This window comes from Amblyomma mixtum, chromosome 2, assembly GCF_055824585.1.
Source record: "Amblyomma mixtum isolate Tamu chromosome 2, ASM5582458v1, whole genome shotgun sequence".
NCBI lineage: Eukaryota > Metazoa > Arthropoda > Arachnida > Ixodida > Ixodidae > Amblyomma > Amblyomma mixtum.
Genome location: NC_143013.1, coordinates 127626093 through 127648728, shown reverse-complemented (window position 1 = coordinate 127648728; position 22636 = coordinate 127626093). Strand labels below are relative to the sequence as shown.

General features: G+C 47.3%; 1 protein-coding gene across 1 annotated transcript in view; it reads left to right on the top strand.

Moving 5' to 3' along the window:
* Positions 1-13575, top strand: part of LOC149360835 (uncharacterized) — a 36552-nt gene extending 22977 nt beyond the window's left edge. Inside the window, exons 5-7 of the mRNA XM_089567943.1 lie at positions 8571-8697; positions 9812-10011; positions 13439-13575. Of these exons, the coding sequence (XP_089424069.1) occupies positions 8571-8697; positions 9812-10011; positions 13439-13575 (464 nt within the window). The remainder of the gene's footprint in view (positions 1-8570; positions 8698-9811; positions 10012-13438) is intronic.
* The last annotated feature ends 9061 nt before the right edge of the window (positions 13576-22636 follow it).

The window sequence follows — 22636 nt, the reverse complement described above, 5'->3', positions numbered from 1 at the left end:
TCGCAGCAGTTTTGTAGTGCTCAAGCCGAGGTTTATAGATAGATATGTAACAAGTCAGTCAACAGTAACAGTCAGTGTAACAAGTGTGTCAGTCTCTCAAAGGTGTAGTTGGTTGGAACTTTCGGGTCGTTGTATGTCATGTGACATTACTATAACTAGAGTGGGCAAAAAATACCTTCAGAATTCTGTCTCACTCTTTTATTGAGCATGTGTACATGTTTTTCAATGATTTTCATGCAAATCTGTTCAACTGAAAGAAGGCTCCATTTCAGGAAGTACTCTCTTGAGCTCCCTGTATTGCGTATATTTGCTATAGCGCATATAGCTCTTTTATTTCAGTAAAAGTATTTTTGTATGGTTCTTCTGTGTAGTAGTTCCCCATATAAGTAGTCCATATAGAATGTATGAGAAAAGAAGCTAATGTTAAGCTGGAATTTAAATTTCTCTAGTGGCAGCGCCCAAAACTTATTTGTAATGTCGGTAGCCTCAGATATCCTACTGCTTAAATAATCTACATGATGGGACCATAGGAAGTGCTCCTCAAAAAACATACCTAAAATGCTATCAGCCTTTCACGGTTAAAAAAAATTCGCTGTGGCTTAGCTTAGTTAAGCCGGTAATTGCGAAAGCAATATCCGTACCTACGCCATGGTTCAGCTGGGAGTGTAGCTGGTGGTTGTGCTTGTGGTTAGACTTGTGGTGATGCATCGGTTATACAATCCAATCGAATCAAATCCAATCCAATCCAATGTAATCTAATCTAATGTAATCTACTCTAATCTAATCTAATCCAATCCAGTCCAATCCAATCCAATCTAATATAATCCAATTTAATCCAATCTAATCCTGTCTAATGCAATCAAGGTCAAATGAGGGTCTATGGTGGTTACCGCCGCGGCACGGCAAAGGCGTGAAAGTGCAAGTAGTATTGCTTTCGCAATAAAACGTCTCCTTAAACTTAAATGTGCAGTGACGAGTAATCTGAACTTGTCTTTTAGCCGCGGGAACTCGGTCTACATGTTCCGAGCATTCTTAGATTGATTGAAAACATCTTTATTTATTCAGTATTTTCAGAACATGTGGGTGGGCCGCCTAGTCCGGTAGTCCATTGGCTGCTGCTGCTGCGGTGGCCCTCCCCACCAGCCAGTGCTGACGGTCAGGATCATCGCTGAGCAGAATAGCCTCCCACTGCTCCTCCGAGGGGTTGGGAATGGGGTCAAGTAAGGGATTCAATTCAATTCAATTCAATTCTTTTTATTATCATTTCTTCAGCACAGTACATAACATCACTGTCTGGATCCTTAGCCAAAGGCTAGTTATGGATCCATGCAATAAAAGCAAAGATATTAGTGAGGACAAATGCTTTCTACATGCATGCCAAAATAATACACATAAGAATGGTGGAAAAAAGAAAAGCGTACAAGCAAGAGGGTTCAAATTACAGAAATACAAGAGGGCTCACTACAAAAAAATAGAAGAGTGTGCAAAAAACACGAAGGCAGGAACAGCATTTTTTATACAAAATAAACGCAGTTGCCTTAGAAGTGATTATTCAATGACATATAAATGGCAAACCCAACATAGACACTACAGAGAATAATAAGAAACAATCACAAAGCGATTTGCATTGTAAATCAGGTAATTATTTGTGACAGAAAAAAGGTCTTCAGTGAAATATAAGGATTAGACGTTGCAAAGACTGCACAGGGGATTTTATTCCAAGTTTTTACCCCTTGATACTCGAAGCGGCGCTGGCCATAGTCATTGCGAGATGTAGGAACCAGAAATCTTCCCTGTGCTGCTGAACGGCTGTTAGTTGGGGCTCTATGGAATGTGTTCAAAGGAAAGGGGGAGGTGCCGGAGAGGACTCTTAGTACAAGTAGTGCAACGCGAAAATCTCGAAGCTGCAATGCCGGCATTATTTGGAGTCTAAAAAACAAAGGGCGAGAAGGCGTATACGGTGTTGTGCAAGTCATTATTCTCAGTGCCCGCTTCTGCAGGCGTAAAACAGGTTCAATGTAAGTGATGTAAGTGAACCCCCATGATTCAATCAATCAGCCTTTTATTTTCTCTATATTAGAGAAGGAGACAGGACTAAAAGCTCGAAAGCTTGACAGAGGTCCTGCCCCCTTTTTTCACGCTGGCATTGCAACAGACAAGCGGCAATAAATTCTGCGCTATACATTATAGCACAAAAGAAAATAACACACATTGAAAAAAAAAACCAAAAAGTACCAACGTAAAAATACATGCAGCGTCATGACACAAACTTGTTCAGAAAAAATTTCTTAATAACGGTATTTGAATGCTGGAAAGGGTCAAACATTTCTTTGTTTAAGTTATTTAATAGCACTGGCAGCGTATACGAGATAGATTGTTGTGAGTAATATGCTCTAGGTGTAGGAACTAGCCACATTTCTTTATTTCTGGTTTGTGGAATATGGGTGTTTTTTGCGAGTTCTGCCAAATTACCAACATAATTTTCATTGCTCCGCGAAGCACTTTTGAAACTCATTAAAAGTCTGTGTTCGTGTAAAGCTAAGACTGGCAGGATTTCATATTTTAAAAAGAGGTCACTCGTAGGGAAACAATACGGAACACCAGCAATGCATCTCACAGCCCTTTTTTGGAGAAGATGTAACTTGGTCATGTTCGTGATACCGGTGGTACCCCAAACGATAATGCAGTATTGTAAGAGAGATAGAATTAAGGAGTTATACAGCAACAGCCTAATTTTGACAGGAAGAATGGTGCGCAGGCGCGACAAAACTCCGACAGTTGAAGATATTTTGGATCTGATATAATCCACATGATCATTCCAAGTCAAGTGTTTTGAAAACACGACACCAAGGATTTTGACAGAATCCACTATCTCTATACACTATTCTATACAGTAAGTTAATTGGGACTGGAAAAAGCTAAAGTATATTGTTTTTAGTGTGTGTATTTCGAAATGTCGCCGAGCTTTGGCCAGAACGAAACATGCATAAGATAGTTTGCTGCGCAATTTTTCGATATGCGGTTTCCAGTTTAATGCAGCGTCTAAGGTTACACCCAAGTACTGAATAGTTTTAACTTCTTCAATTTCTTTATCTCCTATCGATATTGCGGAGCAGGTATTCTGGTATTTTTTATAAGGGGATGCAAATATAACATATTTAGTCTTGCCTATGTTCAAAGTGAGTCTATTTGTTAAAAACCATTTATTGACTCTCTGAAGTTCTGAGTTTAAAATATGCTTGGCTGTTTCAACGGAGTTAGCGGTCACCAACAATGAGGTATCGTCGGCGTACATAATGGCACGGGTATTTATTAGGCAATCGGGTAAGTTGTTTATGTAGAGTGTAAAAAGTATAGGCCCCAGTACTGAGCCCTGCGGAACACCTACGGAAATAGAACGCGAACTTGACGCGTGTTCGTCAATAATAACACACTGCCGTCGCCCAGTTAAATAGCTTCTAAAGAAATCGAGTGATACACCTCTGAACCCATATCGTTCTAGTTTCTTGCATAAAATATCGAGATCCACAGTGTCGAATGCCTTCTTAATATCCAGGAATACACCAACAGAAATATTGTTATTATTGAGTGCTTCATTGATTGAGTCAGTTATAGAAAGCACAGCCGTGGTGGTCGATCTAAATTTCTGAAAACCATGTTGGGACGTTGACAGAATTGCATTTTTAGTCAGGAATTGCGTAATTCTTTTAGCCAATAGTTTTTCGAAGAGAGTGTTGATACAGCTAAGGATTGAGATCGGCCTATAGTTTCCGAGTTCATTAGGATTCCCACTTTTGTAGATAGGGACTACCTTGGCGAGCTTCAAAATATCAGGATAGATGCCGGACAGAAACGCTTTATTAAATAAAGAGGCTAAGGTGGCAGCTAAGACGCCACTGTTGTTTTTAATTATGGAAACCGGAACACCATCGAGACCCGTGGCCTTAGTGGCATCCATTGAATTAAGTGCACTCATTACTTCGTCACTGCTTATTTCTATAAAACCGAAGGTCTTTTCAAGATACTCAGGCAGAGAAGGTTCATCTGTGAGACCCATACTTAAACGTAAATCAGCACCCACTCAGCAGAAATGATCGTTAAACTGATCTGATAGCAGGTGTTTATCTGCGGAAAGGGCCAGGTCAGGAAGTATTCGGTTTGATGAAGTAGGCTGAATTATCGAGTTCACTGTAGCCCAGAGTTTCTTAGAATTGCCGGCGCATGCGTTTATTTGGTTACTAAAATATAGCTTCTTCTGTACACGCATGGTAGCAACAGCTTTATTCCTATGAATCTTATACTGAGCACTATAATATGCGTTCCCTCTGTTTTGTTTCATTTTGGTGTGCCAGTGATCGCGCGTTTTTATCATGTTTAGCACAGCTGCTGTCATCCAAGGGCACACTGGATGTGTATAGTACGTTTTTTTCTGCGTAAAACTACAATCATTTATCACAGCTTTAATTCTATCGACAAGGCTGCAGCAGTGTTCATTGGCATTCATATCGGCGAGGTCTGAAAAGCTCATTTCAGAGAGCCTGAGTGCGCATTTTTGATAGTCAATTTTCTTCCTATGTTCGCACGTGCTGTCAGAAGTTCTACGGCTATCTCTATCGTCTACGCGGTATAAGAAGGCAATCGCGAAGTGATCTGCCACTGCCGTATCATATGCCCCAGCCAAATAATTAGGTGGCACGAAATTGCATAGAACATGGTCGAGGCATGTCGAGCTGGAACCTGCGATTCGGGTCGGAGTAGAGATAAGATTCGTAAATCCATATGAAAACAACAGGTCAGTGTATTCACTGTGGTTGGCACCTAAAGTATCAATATTAGTATCGCGGATTAAATTGTCATGCCCACACCATATGGTAGAAATTTCCACTTATTGCCCTGTGTGGCCGCTTTCCCTAGTTTAAATCGGAGTAATGTCGGCCTCATGTTTTTTTTTTAATACCACGCAAACGGTGGGAGAAGCCCAGCAACCTTTCACTTAGTCCCGCGGCGGCTTGACGCTCTGCCATAGGCGGAGTGATACGTAGTAATCTGTAGTAGCAAGTAGTCCGCGCGTATTTTTACTTGTGCAGGCTTTTTTTGCGGCTATAGTATCTGTGAATGAAACTATTTATTCACGGAAACCTAAAAAACAAAATAAAGCGAAATCAATGCCTCCACGGAGCTGGCTGAAAGGCACTCCACGCGTTGGTCGACTCCGCCCACCATACGCGGAGAATTAAAAAAAAAAGTTGGAGCCTGACGTTAATCCGATTTAATTAGTGAGATCGGCCACACAAGGCAATAAGAGTTTCTAAGAATGCTGGGAACGTGCAGATCGAGTTACCGCGGCAAAAAGACGAGTTCAGATTCTTCTTCACTGCACCTTTAAGCCGGAAGCTGGCTGATACAGTACATATTTGGTTTTATTTTAAGCCGTTCCGAGAGTTCTGCAAGCCAGGTATTAGCTCGTAATTGCGCATGTTGTAAGCTCTGTCCTGATGTGTTTTCTGTCGGGAATGTTAGTTATGTCATTGATACACATGTATATCAAAAGTAAAGCACGACCTAGAACTGAGCATTGAGGTACTCCACTAGAAATTCTGCCCATATTAGATTGTTGGCCAATCATCACTGTACACCGTAAGCGGTTATGAAATTAACTGCTTGTCAAATCTAAAGGCACAATTTTTTGCTTATTATATCATATTTTACAGTATCAAACGCTTAATGCAAGTTTGAAAATATTCTTTAGTAATAGATACGTTTTCCACGCTTTCTGCTACCTTTTGTAATGAGGCAGATTAGGTAGATCTATTTCTTTGGAACCGAAACTGCTCTGTAGCGGTAGTTCATTGTTTTCAAGATAGCAGTAAAGGCGATTTTTAATCGCATGCTCAGCTATCTTTGAGAACACTGAAGGGACATATATTGGCCTGTAGTTATTCAAGTCATTTTGGTCCCCGCTTTTGGGAATCACAGTAGCACGAGCTATTTTCATGCTGTCAGGGAAGGCACCCGTTGAAAGAATTCTGTTAATGATATGATTGGCGATCCACTAGCGCATATCTTCCACGTTTTTGACAGGCAATGTCAGGGTGTCATCAGGGCCTGGTGCGTTTTTGTTTTCAAGTGTGTTAACCGAGAATACCTTAGTATTCACCAACTCGCTGATCAGACTGGCTTGCTAAGTCACGCGGGAGCCGAAGTGCAAAGCGAAATTAGAGAACCTCAGCAGAACGGTGGGTCTCAGTTCTAGTATGCAGTAAACCAATTTAACGTTCGACAGAAAAGCAGTTTAAAAATGGTAGCGAGATGCAGGTTGTTCTAAAGGATTACATCTACTTACGACAGGTAGCGACCACAGATCGCAATCAAGTGAGCGAAATAATTAGGCCATTAAGACTGAGGTGAATAGAATTTGGCAGGTTCTGTCAAATAATGAATGGCATCTGCACAATATTCCTCGAGGGAAAAAGTATATAACAGCTGTACCTTTCTGGTACTCATGTGTTGGGCAAAAGCGCTGAGGATAACAAAAAGGTTCGACTTAAGGACATCGCAACCAGCCATGGAAAGCAAAATGACGGTTTCGTCGTAAGAGACTGTCTCACAACATCACGCACTTTTGCGAGAAGTTCCCGGAAACCCTTTTAGCGTGGGAGGGTAGCGGTCTCGGGCCCAAAGGAGATGTCCTGGACTCAACGTGGCAAGCTCAGCGGAGACCAGCTACCAAGTGGCAAGAGGTTTTTGGTCATTTGGTGCTTAGCTTTCGCCGGTCGCAAGCCAGAGAATAGGTTGGAGCAAAAGGTTCATAAACAAAAGAAAGTTTATACAGCAATGAGACGATACAGAGGATTTCACAATCACTAGTACAAGTACGTACAAAGTGATTAACAAAACAATGGAACTCGTGCAAAGTTACACTCAAGAGAGAGTACAACAAAAATTAATTATTGCACCTTAAGTGCGCTAACACAAGAGACAGGCAAGGAAACAAAACACAATTTCTTCACCGGACACTGCGACATTCGGACGACGAGAGGTTCACGATGACACCGTCTCACAGACTGGCGCGCGCTGCCTTGTTGAACCGCGACTGGGCGAGTCATACTGTCCCGGTAGTCGTGAGGGCGCGCTTCACGGAAGCTTAAAAGGCGGCTCGGGCTAAACTGACAGCGGTCAACGCCCTTCTTGTATAAGTTTGGTCCGCGTCTCTTCGTTCTACGCCCCAAAGTAGGCGCGCACATACACACAGTATTGGCCGTGCAGTCTACTCCTCGCTGCGGGCGCGTCTCTGATTGGTCAAACAACGCCGGGAGTGGCTTTCAGGGGACTCTGGAACTTTCTGTGGTGGCGCCGCAGCCGACGATCGACGGAAGAGGGGAGCATGCCTTAGCACACGCAAGGCTACGCACTCTCCACCGGTTTCTAGTAGATGCATCTCTGACATTATAGAAAAATCGACAGCGACCCCCTTTCTCCCCCCCCCCCCCGCGCACCGTGCCAGCGAGCGGTGGTGGAGGGGGCAGCCACGCACACAAAGCTTAGTCGCTCAGCGCGGCTTCCTTATCCCCCGTTTTACGACACGCGCCGGCGAGAGCCATCTGTAGGGTGCTGTTTTTAGTTCCTTTTTTTCAAGCTTGAGCCGAATTTTGTGACAGAGACGCGGAGGAGGTGGAGTAGGTCAGGTAACAACGCAGGTTAATGACACCCTAGTCGAAATCAAGAGGAAGAAATGGACTTGGGCAGGGCATACAATGCGAAGGCAAGATATTTGATTGCCCTTAAGTCCAATGTACTGGAGCAACAGAAGCGAAGTGTAGCAGGGGCGGCAGATTGTTAGATGCCGGGATGAGAATAAGAAGTGTCTGGGGTTAAGGTGGCCGTAGCTGGCACAGGGAAGGGTTAATTTCAAAGGTATCGGGGACGTTTTTGCCCTTCACTGGATGTAGTAGGGCTGATGATGATGGTGCCACAAGCTAATGTATTTTTCCATGCCGGCGTTTTCAAACGGTTCATCATTGCTGAAACACCGAAGTTCGCAAGAGGCGTCGTGCCTGCATATGTGAAATGCTGCATCAGCGTTGTTGTTTTGCCATAATTAACATATTTGGTGACATTTCTTAGCCATTGATTTAGTGAGTTATCGCATTAGAGCACGAGAGGTGCTGATGGTGTGTCGATGTTTTGGTCATTTCTCCTGACTTCCTGATCACTAAAGCACTAACTTAGTATTTTTCCATTGAACCTTTTTGCAGTCGTGGCGAAAATGGCACGTGCATTGTGGGCAGTAAGAATATTTAATCGCAAAAATAAAACCACATTTAAATTAAGAACCTTACCTCAGCAACCTTCGTGACATAGTTTTCCGAATAGTTGCGCGAATACCTGGCTGTGTAACCTTAAAACTGTACGGGCTTTATTTTCTTCAATATAAGTATTATTTTGTTATATATATATATTACATATTATTGTACCGGTTTTATTTAGTTGCCCCACATGTCATTTAACTTCAAAATACTTTTGAAGACCTGTGCGAATTATATAAACTGCTGTGCCATTTTATATTCCAGAATGCACATTGTGGGTGACCAAAGAGAGCAAGGACTCGATACCAGATCACTGTATCCATAACTACGAAGACATCTGCGGTAGTGGCGTTGACCTTCACACTAAAGCCATTTGTAAAAACGTAGATCAGTCAGCCTTTCCTGGTACTCCGGAGACTTCAGCAAGAGGCAACATGATGACAGCGATAGCGTAGTGTGGAGCTGACAAATGGTGAAGCTCTTAGTGGTGAAACGTAGAATTTCTTTTCAACTCGTTCCGCTATATCTTTTTTGCGGTTGCTTCTCAGTTCGTGCACCGTAGCCTGTACAGCGCGTATAACGCTGGTCAAATTTTTGCGTACATCTAATAAGTTTGTTGGATTCATTGTGAGTACTTTGCTGGGTTGTTTCCTCTTGTGCATGCCGTCGTGTGGTGCCACCATAATAAGTATTCAAAAGAATACAGTGTTCCTGCTAGTGGCACCCACCATATCAGTGAAGCCTTATAACTCTCTCAGGAGACTTTTAAATGGAGGACGAAGAAATCGTGTGCTACTCCCCGCGAAGATTTACAGACTAGATCTCTGTAGTGCAGCTACTTTAACCTCAACATTGAATGAAAATAAATCTCCATTAGGGTCCACGTCATCTTGTTTTCATGGTGAAATAAAAACTAGTTATACACTACCTGCTCAAAACGTGGTGCATAACATAAACAACTAGCGTTCTTGCCTGCGTATGAAATTAAATTGCCAAACAAGCGCTTATCCCAAACACACAGGCAACAAAATCCGCAAGTTCCTATAAACAACAAGACCGAAGCTGAACTCTTCAAATTTTTTTTCACAGCATGGATGCATCGAATAAAATCCAGCTAACAGGCGACGTGCATACTCCCATGCGTCATGTGTAATGTCCCCATACATAGCACGAATGCCCAGTACAATGGCAATGAACAAACGCAAAACATGCCATTAAAATCCATCAAAAGGTTGAAGAAAGGCGTTTATGGAAAGGCTTATGAGCGGTTCACTTGCACTGACGCTTCCTATTTTCATCATATTGAAGAAAGCGGTTTGAATACACTTGGTTTGCGCATTCCTCTGCGCGAAGGCGTCAGCTTCTAACACATGTAATAAAGTAATCAAGTCGGTTATCTGGTACAAGCTTTCTTGCTCTAGGAACAGGTAATGGGATTGCAAAGGCCCAGTTTGATTCCGCTCCTGAATTCTGATTGACTACCTGTACACCGCGCATATGTTCAGGCAGAGGCAGGCAGAGGCAAACAGCCAGGCAAACAGCCAGGCAAGCAGCCAGCCAAACAGCCAGGCAAACAGCCAGGCAAACAGCCAGGCAAACAGCCAGGCAAACAGCCAGGCAAACAGCCAGGCAAACAAACAGCCAGGCAGACAGCCAGGCAAACAGCCAGGCAAACAGCCAGGCAAACAGCCAGGCAAACAGGCAGGCAAACAGGCAGGCAAACAGGCAGGCAAACAGGCAGGCAAACAGGCAGGGAAACAGGCAGGCAAACAGGCAGGCAAACAGGCAGGCAAACAGGCAGGCAAACAGGCAGGGAAACAGGCAGGCGAACAGGCAGGCAAACAGGCAGGCAAACAGGCAGGGAAACAGGCAGGCGAACAGGCAGGCGAACAGGCAGGCGAACAGGCAGGCGAACAGGCAGGCAAACAGGCAGGGAAACAGGCAAGCAAACAGGCAGGGAAACAGGCAAGGAAACAGGCAGGCAAACAGGCAGGGAAACAGTCAGGCAAACAGGCAGGCAAACAGGCAGGCAAACAGGCAGGCAAACAGGCAGGGAAACAGGCAGGCAAACAGGCAGGCAAACAGGCAGGCGAACAGGCAGGCGAACAGGCAGGCAAACAGGCAGGCAAACAGGCAGGCGAACAGGCAGGCAAACAGGCAGGCAAACAGGCAGGCAAACAGGCAGGGAAACAGGCAGGGAAACAGGCAGGGAAACAGGCAGGCAAACAGGCAGGGAAACAGTCAGGCAAACAGGCAGGCAAACAGGCAGGGAAACAGGCAGGCGAACAGGCAGGCGAACAGGCAGGCGAACAGGCAGGCAAACAGGCAGGCAAACAGGCAGGCGAACAGGCAGGCGAACAGGCAGGGAAACAGGCAGGCAAACAGGCAGGCAAACAGGCAGGCGAACAGGCAGGCGAACAGGCAGGCAAACAGGCAGGGAAAGAGGCAGGCAAACAGGCAGGGAAACAGGCAGGGAAACAGGCAGGCAAACAGGCAGGGAAACAGTCAGGCAAACAGGAGGGAAACAGGCAGGCAAACAGGCAGGCAAACAGGCAGGCAAACAGGCAGGCAAACAGGCAGGCGAACAGGCAGGCGAACAGGCAGGCGAACAGGCAGGCAAACAGGCAGGCAAAAAGGCAGGGAAACAGGCAGGCAAACAGGCAGGCAAACAGGCAGGGAAACAGGCAGGCAAACAGGCAGGCAAACAGGCAGGCAAACAGGCAGGCGAACAGGCAGGCGAACAGGCAGGCAAACAGGCAGGCAAACAGGCAGGGAATCAGGCAGGCAAACAGGCAGGCAAACAGGCAGGCAAACAGGCAGGCGAACAGGCAGGCGAACAGGCAGGCAAACAGGCAGGCAAACAGGCAGGCAAACAGGCAGGGAAACAGGCAGGGAAACAGGCAGGGAAACAGGCAGGCAAACAGGCAGGGAAACAGTCAGGCAAACAGGCAGGCAAACAGGCAGGGAAACAGGCAGGCGAACAGGCAGGCGAACAGGCAGGCGAACAGGCAGGCGAACAGGCAGGCGAACAGGCAGGCAAACAGGCAGGGAAACAGGCAGGCAAACAGGCAGGGAAACAGGCAGGGAAACAGGCAGGCAAACAGGCAGGGAAACAGTCAGGCAAACAGGCAGGGAAAGAGGCAGGCAAACAGGCAGCAAACAGGCAGGCAAACAGGCAGGCAAACAGGCAGGCGAACAGGCAGGCGAACAGGCAGCCGAACAGGCAGGCAAACAGGCAGGGAAACAGGCAGGCAAACAGGCAGGCAAACAGGCAGGCAAACAGGCAGGCAAACAGGCAGGCGAACCGGCAGGCGAACAGGCAGGCAAACAGGCAGGCAAACAGGCAGGCAAACAGGCAGGCAAACAGGCAGGGAAACAGGCAGGCGAACAGGCAGGCGAACAGGCAGGCGAACAGGTAGGCAAACAGGCAGGCAAACAGGCAGGCGAACAGGCAGGCGAACAGGCAGGCAAACAGGCAGGCACGCACGCACGCACGCACGCACGCAAGCAGGCAGGCAGGCAGACCTGCCCGCCGCGGTGACTCGGTGGGTATAGCGCTCGGCTGCTCACCCGAAAGACGCGGGCTCGATCCCGGCAGGCGGTCGAATGAAGGCTTAATTTTACAGGCCCGTGTAACGTGCGATATCGGTGCACGTTAAAGCAGCCCATGTGGTCAAAATTTCCGGAGTTCTTCACTACGGCGTCCCAATAGCCTCAGTCACTGTGGACATTAAGCCCCAATAAAACAATAAAATAAAGCGAACATCTCAAGGGGCGAGAGATGGTACTGTTCGTACGGCTGTTCTGAACTGTTTTTCGGTTCGTTTTCCTTTAGTTCTCACAGATGCACGTAAGTACGCAACCAAAGCGAAGTTTGAAACTAACCTTACAAGCAAACACCACATTTGTGCTAAATTCCAGCCCGATGGAGCTTGCGAAGCTTCGGAGTTCCAGGATGCAGGTAGCTTTCTGCGCACTAATCTACAAACGCAAGCATGTGGCGTGGCATGCGCTTTCATTGTCCTGCAAAACCACAAAAAGATTCGACTAAAAGCTCGTTTCAAATCATTGCAATGAAACCTGTCCTCTTGACCCCACTAAATTTACAAATACCTTGCCCTGCTTCCCATAAGGAGTTCTTCCTCAGAAATGATACCTTCCTCATAACGTGGAAAGCTAATCACAAGCTTCGTGTTGGAACATATTCACAGGACCTCCGCATCATTCAATACTCGCAAGTTTATCCGCCTCTCGTGCAGCAGTTCTGCCGTCACATAAACCGCGCCGTAAGCATTCGGGCGAGTGAAGAGGAAAGACAAACGCTTCACATGCGCGCTATGTTTTAGGCATGATTTGCCAGCTCTCTCAGAACCACACCACAGAGTTCTTAGTCATGTGTCGTTCAAGGACATATCCGTTTGCATTCAGGGCACTATCTATCACTCCTCTCAGCCGTCCAGCACAAGCAGCAGAGGGATCCTGAGTTACAAGATATAGTGCCGATACCAGAGACCGAAAACTCAATACCAGCCACAAAGACGCATCGAGATACACTGTTGAGAGGTTGACAGGCGTCTCACCGTAAACATGCAGTGAAAGCTACGACGACCGAAAGCCTTCATCTCACTTTCACGTCACATTGGCTGATGCGGAAAAAGAGAATAGTTTTCAGTGATTCGTTGGTACCGAGCTCGAAGTCATGGTCGAATGAAAAAAGAAATGTTGCGCCAAGTGATGAAAGAGAATGAAACGGTATTCGATGAGTCAGGTGACAAGACTTCGGGCTCTGCACCTATACCAACAAGATGATTAAAACGATGTAACACTCCGCTTCAAGGTCCGCAAAACCATACTTACTAAGACGCCTTCGCGAAATCACTGTGCTCACGAAGGCCAGCCAAAGCGCCAGCTCTCTGAGCTTGACCTTCTGAACTTAGGCTCAAAGTTCGGGCCATGGCGAAACTTTTGTGAACCCATAGGACCATTTATGACATCGATAACTTGAGCACAGAACAAATGTTTAGTTAGTTGAATACTCTCTTGAATGTTGCTGGAGTACCGTTTATAACAGAAATTTACCATATATGGATCCTGCACGGAGAGCCTTTATTGACACCAGAAACTATTCGCAGATGAGCCGGCGATCGTCCAAGAGCACCACCAAGGACTGATCGCCCAGAAGGCAGTATCATCGCTTCCTGTTCATGAAGTGCGCAACCTGTATGAGGAAGTGAAGGTTCCACTGCACATTGCGATGATGTTTAAGTAAATCCGTGTTAAGTACTGTTTCATGCTATCTGAGCTTCTCCTCAGAGCTCTTCCGCCAGAGACGAGCTTTCGCTTTTACAAACTTCGTAAGCTATGTTACTCTGGACCGTTAGTTCATACTCATTAAAATTCTTCCCGTGGCTCACCACAGTGTGAGCACGAACTTGAGGTCATTTGAAGTTTTGCATACGTCATTTTAAACGCATGGAGCTGAACATGCACCGCCGAGCGACATAAAGGGGCGGCAATTAGACTTCCAGATGGCCAGGACCCTTCATTCAAGCGAATGTGAGTCAGACAAAGCAGTGCGTGTTTTGCAACTCTGACAGGTATTTGCCGCACAACCATGGCTTTGACAAGATGACAGTAGCGCATAAAAAAGCCACTGAAGATTAATGGAAGATGCTACCTGCGTCTAGAATAAGGTGTCCCGGCCCAGCAGTACGGGCCATTTTAATTGCCTGACATGGGCGGCAGGAAGGCACGCAACGTTCATATGCATCACTCCTAATTCCAACAGTGACATTACGTATGTGACCTCTTCACTGCTCAAACTCTTCTAGCGAGAAGGAGGACCTCTAGGTACCCTGGCAGCACAACACCATTGCCCGAATGTCGGGCAATGATTGGCAAAAATTGGCACGAACAACGGTCCTACACTGGCATTTCGGCCGAGCGCTACCATTTCGACAAATGGGCCCTACTTTCATGCCAATTTAGGGTCAAAGTTCGGCCGATCGAGCGGCCAACGCAGGCCCGGTGTTCGTACTGTAGCATGAACCAGTAAACACCTCATACTGGAATCCAAATTTCGAATAATGGTATCCAGCTTTATAATAATGGTAACCAGCTTTCGAGCATTCTTATCCTGCTTTTAAAAATTGCCACATGCCATTAACCCACTTGGCAATGACCGGCGCTGCGGTTGTACTATTGTACCTAGAAAATATTCATACATGAGGGTGCCAAAGAATTCCAGAGAAAAGACCCGTTTATTGCTTTGAATTACAAGAAACGCTTCTAGCGCACACATGATGTCTTGCGCTACCGCCAGCCATCCCGGACATTGAAGAAAGGGTGGCCAAGCGCATGGTGGCAAAGGCTGGGGAAAATAATTTATTTTCAAGTTTGTTGCATGCCGACCATTCAGGTTGGACAACACGGCTCGGTAAGCTGCTGTGGCATGGCTAAGGCATTCATAAAGTGCTTAACGGAGCTGTTCTCCAGTGAGCTCATCAGTCATATCCGAAGTAATCGTTGCATTCCTCTTGCAAAAAAACTGTTGGACTGCATTCAAACAAATTCTCATCGAGCTCTTGCATGATGGCCTCACGAAGCGCCGAACCCGCAGAGATTCATGATAAGTTTAATTATGGTCATCACAGAACAAAAAAAATGATTAAATAACACTGAATTTTGTGGAGCACAGACTGCGGAAAGACACTAGCAACATATTTTGCAGGATAATTTTTAATTTATGCATAAGAATCAACACCACATTAGTTGCAGAAAGTGGAATTTAATTTACTAACATTGCCTTGTACCAAAGGGTTCATTTTATTGCGAAAGCAATACTACGCCAGGTTTCGAGCCTTCCGCGTAGCGTGGTCCGGTAGTTACGCTTTACACCACGTGAATACTGACGTCATACCAGCGCGAGAGCTGGGCTACCAAGTCGGCTCTTCAGCGTAGCGTGGCTCGTAGCCACGCCGGGCGTTTCGCGCTTCTCCCACTAGGTGCGCTGTGGTCTAACAGGTGGTATATGAAGTACTGAGAAGTATTTGGAAAGGAATAATGGAGCCGGGGCTTACTTTCGGCAATGCGGTTCTGTGCTTAAGGGCAGAAGTTCTGTCGAGATTAGACGTAAGAAAGAAAGCTGTTGGAAGATTAGCCATAGGTGCCCATGGCAAAACCACAAATGAGGCAGTACAAGGGGGTATGGGCTGGGCATCGTTGGGGTTCACAACCGAAATTTGTTATCAATAGCTCGGCTCGCTTATTGCTCAGTTCTATAAGCCCGCGAGCTGCACACACTTGCCGACCCAGGAGCAGTGACATGTTGGCTTTAGCGATGCCATGAGTGCCGGCGCTGTCATCGCACTCCAGTTACTATCATGGTGGTTCTCGACGGAATTACCACGTCATCATCGCAGACCCGCAACTTACTCTGGCGTTGCTGGGGTTCATCGTCAACGATGCGGTGTGCGGCAAACGAGACGATCAGCTCCTTAAAGACGATGACAGCCCCATATTCCTGGAGGAAATCCAAAACGAGAATCAGGTCTTTAGAGCACTCAGGAAGCACAGAAAAGCAGCCGGAGAAAGTGACGCCGCGGATCTGAATTCGCAAGGTGCAGACGCCGGTCGGCGTCACAACATGGCCGCCGGCTGTGCGGATCTGCGGCCCCAGTCTAAGGTGTCAAAACCTTTCTGAGGGCTGTAGCTAGCTAGCTGCTTATCACAGAGAAATCATCGCCGGTATCCGCCAGTGCGGTTACTTCACAGTTATCGGCGGTTACTGGCATTTCCGTAGAAGCCAACTGCTGGCTCTTCGTCGGTGGGCTCGTCGGGTCAGGCGGTCGTTGGTCTCGTCGTCGCTGCAAATCGTCGAGTGGAAGCTCTTGTCTCTTTCTAGCTGTGGCGGCCCTACCTCCGGAGGACGCCGTCTTCAGTTTTCCCGCCTGTGGGGACCTGCCTCTTAATTCACCAGAGGTCGACGGGCGGCTGGGAAAAGAGAATCTCCTTGGCGATGGCGATCGAGACCGACGTCGCGCCACGGTCTGAGCCTGCAAGTTGGACGTCAGGTACTGCTTAATCACCTGAGGTCGCTCGCCGTAGCGCGGTCGAGGAGCGTCTGAAGCAAAACCCCTTAAACCCATCCGACGGTAGGGGCACTGGCGCAGGATGTGGCCGGGCTCACCGCAGTGGTAGCAGAGTGGCCGGTTCTTCGGCGTTCGCCACATGTGTGCTTTACGCATGGCGGGCCGGAATTCCTGCGGCACGGTGGTGGGCACAGTTGGACGTGGGTACTGCACAGCCGGCACAGGGGAAAAAGCTTGTGCCACTGCCGCAGGCCGTCGAAGTGCCTCGCTGTAGGTCATGATGTAGGGTTGCGGCTCCGGAACAACTGGTGCTGGCGGCACCACTCGACGGATTTCAACCCGTACCACGTCCGACAGTGCGGCGACGCTGGCCAGTGGAGCTTCGAAGCGGAGTTTCGCGATTTCTTCGCGAACGATGCTTCTTACAAGCTCTCGAAGGTCTTGAGGTGGCAGCGTCGCAAGCGTGCAGATTTGAGCGGCTGCCATACTAGCCTGCCGGCCGTACTGCGCACCGCGTTCCTACAAGAAGCGTTCCATGCTCACTGCCTCCCTCGCAATATCGGCCACTGTCCTTGGAGGGTCGCGGACAAGTCCAGCAAACAGCTGCTCCTTAACAGCCCGCATTAGGTGCCGCACTTTCTTTGCCTCGGAAATAGCAGGGTCGGCTCGACTGAAGAGGCGCATCATGTCCTCAACGAACATTGTGACACTCTCATTTGGCTGCTGCGACCTCGAGTGCAGAGCGACTTCCGCCTTCTCTTTTCGTCCACAGCAGCTCGCGACGAAAAACCTCCCAGGTGGCAAAAGAGGTCTCGTGGTTCTCGAACCAGATCTTTGCCGAGTCCTCTAGAGCGAAGTAAACGTTCCTCAACTTGCGCTCACCGTCCCACTGGTTGAAGGCTGCCCACACGGTTGAAACTGGCCAACCAATCTTCAACGTCCCCGAACCTGTCACCGTGGAACGTCTGAGGGGACCTGGGCGCGTGGAGTACGAACGGAGCGTCAGCTCCAAAATGTTGAGTGGTCTGGCTACCAATGGTTGATGTCGTATCTCTTGCCGGTTTTTTCAGGCCGCTGAACTCTGGCTGTAGGCCTCGCAGCGGCGGCTCGCTTTGTGGACGGGGGTTGTGTCCACGCACTGAGAGCTGGCTTCAAAGGTGTCTTCAGAGTCAGTGTACCTGGGACGTTACCCAGCCAGCTCCACCAAATATGTCACGACTAGACAGTCGGGACAGCCAGGTCACGTTTTACTGGGCGGCGCCAGACAGCAGCGAACTCCCGAGCGGAACCCGAAGAAGCGACGAGGAAGAAGTACTGCCCGCCACTATGGCTAAGGCTAGCCAGGATAGCGGTTAAGGCAGTTCGGCCGGGAGACGGCGCCACGAGAATGTCCAGGAATGTGGCAATATCAAGAGTGCCCCTTTCTCCGCAGACTTTATATTTATCATGTCTATCGTCTATTCGCGTGAGGAACAACCTGGCTGGATTTAGGATATTCTCAATCTGCAAGCATCGGCAACGACAGTCTCTGTGTTGTTCGAAGTTTGATCCAGTGGTGGCAGAAACCTTCTTCCAACTCTATAGTGCTCGACGATTTTAGTCTAGATTTGCGCGCGCTCATTCAGTGCCCGACAGTCGGGTGGCTCTACGGTTACCCGGAATTAGAAAGCTCGGGCAAGCTCGTGTGCCACCTCATTGCCCGGGACTGATTCATAGGCGGGAGTCCAGATTATCGTAACTTTATTACTTCGTTCAAAATTTGCTATAGTTATGCTTGCCTCTTTCGCGACGCTACCTTTGCCAATATTCCAGACAACCGTTTTGCTATCGCTAATTAGGATGTTTGCTTTCTTTCTAACGCAAGCGAGCGCTATTGCAAATTCCTCAGCTGTATCTAGGTATGTTTCGGCCTCTAATGGATGCGGCGCCGACTGGTACGTCACGGCCGTTGACCACCGTGGAGACTGCCGCGCCCGACTGTCCACTAGCCGCGGCTACATTAGCGACTTCCTGAGGTTTCTTATTTTCCATGCGCTTCGTGAGCGTTTCTGCGATATTTTGTCTCCGTTCCGTGATATAGGTCGGGTGCATGTTTTTCAGAAGAGGGGTCCAAGTATGGTTTCGCGGCATTTTATAGGAATATCTGTTTTGTCTCTCGCACCCCTCTCTGATTGCAGCCCACCTCCCCCCCTCCCCCGCCCCCCAGGATGGTTCTGTCCGTGCTAGATCGGCCCAGTCTTTCTAACTCCGCCATATGCACTGTTTCCGCCAATTCCGTTCAATATTATGCACACCCACATTGAGGAGGCGGTCCGTTGACGTCGTAATAAAAAGCCCCACAGCCCCATATCTGTCCTAATGTCCAGATATGGAGTGGTATAGCACATTCGGCAGAAGGCTACGCTCCTTTATACCCCGACCCTTGAGCGCGACTCATATGAATGTCCAAGTTACCTTTGTGGTGTAATTGTCTAGCTTCTTAATTCTTGCATCATTATATCTGTCGGCTTGTACGAAAAGCCGTAGGGTTCTAATATGTTAGACTTTTGGCACCGCTTGTTTGTCTACTGTGATGCTGAAAATTATTTCGCGCTTGCATCTGAGCACTTTTGGATTGTATGTAACGAGATCAGATTTCTGAGGAGAGCATAAGAGGCCCCTCTCGGCTCGGCCGCATAGGACTCGATAATGTCCGCTGTTGCCTGCAGATGTTCCTCTATGATCACGCCGCTGCCCTTCTTGATCCAGAGATTGACGTCGTCCACGTACATCCTGATTTGAAATTTTCCACTTCCCTTAACACTGCTGGGAGGTCTTCCATGGCTGCGTTGAAATGGAAGGGGGAAAGCTCCAATCCCTGCTGCGTACCCCTGCTCCCCAGTAGGGCGGTGGGGGATTCTATATACTGAAATTTCATTTTGACTCTTCTGTCTGATAGAAAGTCCTTTATTTAGTCATATGTTTCCTTCCCAACGCCAATTTATTTGAGGCCAGTCAGAATCGCTGCGTGTTTCTAGGACCTCGTTTCGAGGACCGTCGTAGCCCGGGAGGGAGGAGGTCTGTGTATTGCCAATGTAAAGGTCCACAGACACGGAACTCGTGGCAAAGTTAGTGGACCTTTCGATAGATGTGTGCGAAAATTTTATAATATCTAATTGTCGCACCAATATGAATTCCTGGTTGGTAAATGTTAAGGGGAATCCCCCAAGGTGGAGTAGATTTGTAATAAAGGAGTAATTACTCATTGGAATTCACCCGAGCGCAGCCATATGGCTACAAAGGAAAGCTATACAGCTTTCTCAGAAACTTCGTAGTTAAAGAAAAATGCGTCCTGGTCCGGGGTTCGAATCCAGGACCACCGCTTCACCGGAGCAGTCGCTCTACCAATTGAGCTAACCAGGACGGCAAGCTTATGGTAGGATGAGAGCGAATTGATCAATAACTCGAAGTGGGAACTGTGCTTGCGACAGCTCCGGTGAAGCGGTGGTCCTGGGTTCGAACCCCAGAGGAGGACGAATTTTTCTTTAACTACGAAGTTTCTGAGAAAGCTGTATAGCTTTCCTTTGTAGCCGTATGGCTGCGCTCGGGTGGATGCCAATGAGTAATTACTCCCTTATTATGAATTCCTGGTATATTTAATCCTGTTTTTGCAGGAGCTGGCGAGGTTTTTGTTGGGCATACCGACTACTTTGACCACGAGAGCTGTGTCATAGTTGAAATGGCTCATCTTGGGGACCGTAAGTCAATATTCAATATAGAGTTGAGTTAATTAAGCACTATGTGCGTGTTACTGAATAGCTTATGTTCGAAATTAGACACATACAAATCGTTTTTTTTTAAGAACACACTGCTAAATATATGTGCCTTCATCGTCTGTGGCAAATTTCGCGAACAGGGCGGAGAGCACAGATAAGTTGTGAGCAAGTGAGCACTTGCACAAGAGCCCCAGCTGTGGCTCAGTGGTTATGGTGCTCGGCTGCTGACCCCTAAAGACGCGGGTTCGATCCCAGCCGCGGCGGTTGAATTTGTTAGGAGGATAAATTCTAGAGACCCGTGTACTGTGCGATGTCAGTGCCCGTTAAAGAACCCCGGGTGGTCGAAGTTTCCGGATCCGTCCACTACGGCGTCTCTCATAGCCTTAGTCGCTTTGGGACGTTAAACCCCATAAACCAAACCAAACCACTTGCACAACACTCCACAAGGATTAAAGGCAGTTGATAGATATGAATGGAATGCAGCTTCATAATGAGCGAAAACTACGGCGAACATGGAACTTCGTTCGTTTGTTTAGTGGTGAAGTGTTTATTACACACCCTAGTCATAGCTACCACTATGCTATCATGGTTCAAAGCACATAGGAAAGTAGTTGGGGGATTCGTGTTTATTAAGAATATTGAGGCCATAGAAGATTTTTATACAATTTCAAGAGGAAGTGAACATAAAAGGGTGTGGCAGAATGTTAGGTAGGCGGAAGACATTAAAAAGTTTGCGGGGATACGGTGGCCGCAACTGGCAAAGGACCGGGAATTGGAGAGTCATGGGAGAGGCCTTTGCCCTGCAGAGGGCGTAGTCAGGCTGACGATGGTGATGATGATAATGATATCATTAACGAGGGGGCAATAATTTAGGCTTAATAAGATGCACAAACTGAAGACGACACAGGTATAGACGCATGCATCCACTGATGATGACTAGATAGTCCAAATCATGTATGAGGATGCGGATCGCAAATCAGTTTTAAGAACATTCAGGAATATACTGACGAGCTACTCCAATGCAAACCTAGTCAAAGGGCAGGTAGGAGACGAGCCAGTGGCTGAATATAGTAGATGTTCTAAGAACAGCAGAAGGCAAACAGCGGAGAGGAGATTCAAAACATACGAATCATCGACACTTTATTCCACCAACAGGAGAACCAGATGTGGACGCGGAGAGCCCTAATATTGAAACATGAATGAAGCACAACGTATTTTTTCTCTTATACTTGAATTCTTCAGAATGTGGGGGTACTTGGTAGCTGAAATGAAGTGACGGCGGATACTAACGTCTCTAATTAGCCGGAACCAGAGCTGCGAGCGCAGGAAGTTAGTAAAGTAGAAGCCCGTGAATGACATTTTCTGTAAGAGGTACACTAGAGAAGTTCAAAACCTTGCTGCCAGACATATCTTCCGCTTTAGCATAAGATAATGGCCGTAGACTACAAGCAATGAATGAGAATCTCACCGATGTCACTGCGGAGTGAGCAAGAGAGGTGAGGGCGGTGAAACTTGGCCGGATGCAGGTAAGCTCCCTAAGGGGAGGTAAAACATGATTGACTTATGCCAAAGCAGGAAAGCCTTGAGCCTCGCAGATAAAACGGGTCTAGAACAGATATAAAAAGTAACTAATCAACGTAAGTTAATTGACATAATGCATTGTTATATAAGCACAATGCTGCATGTAGGTAGCCTCAAAGCAGTGAAGAGCGATCTAGGCAATGTAAAAATCTGATACACATGCTAAAGGAGTGTTATGATTTATATACACCAGATGGTTAGTACTTCCCAGGAGTTCTAGACAGATCTGTAGAGTAGGCCAAATATTGAGGATGATAACGACAGAGGCAGCGGAGAACAAGAGTTGGCAATCTACTCGATAACGAAAAAGCAAAAAATAAAGCCCTAGAAGCAATGAAAATGGGTAAACGAACTCGCTGGGACCAGGTGAGAGCATACCGGTATAAATACAGAGGATAGATCGTGCAAGTAGTTTCCAGCGTACCACAGGCCTGGAAAAAATGCAACATTATTCTAATTCATTATGAAGATAAAGCCAAAATTTGGAAAACTACAGAGCAATCAGCTCACTGAGCGTCGCCTAACAGGCACCCTATTTGCCAAAATTAGCCTATCAGTCTCGACGATGGCGGGAGCTGCCTCACCGTCCAGCATCGGTGGTGAATTTCCCTTCGCAGCCGCCTGTTTCGGCTTTAAACTGGGAAACGCAAGCGTTCACCCTCATTTTCCTTCGTTGAGTAATAAGAAGTAAGCGGGAAGTTTCTGCAGCGAGTGATATCACGCCTTCGGAGTTGCTTCAGACCGCTGTCAGAATGTGCCAAGGTGGACGCTTGCGTCAGTAAGTTTGCACTCGCAGCCGAAGACCAGCGGCCGCACTTGAGATCGCAGCGCCACCGCTCGGCTCCGATTCTGCTCCGGCCCCCGCCGAGCATGCTCGGTTACTTTTGGTAAAGATGGGCTTACT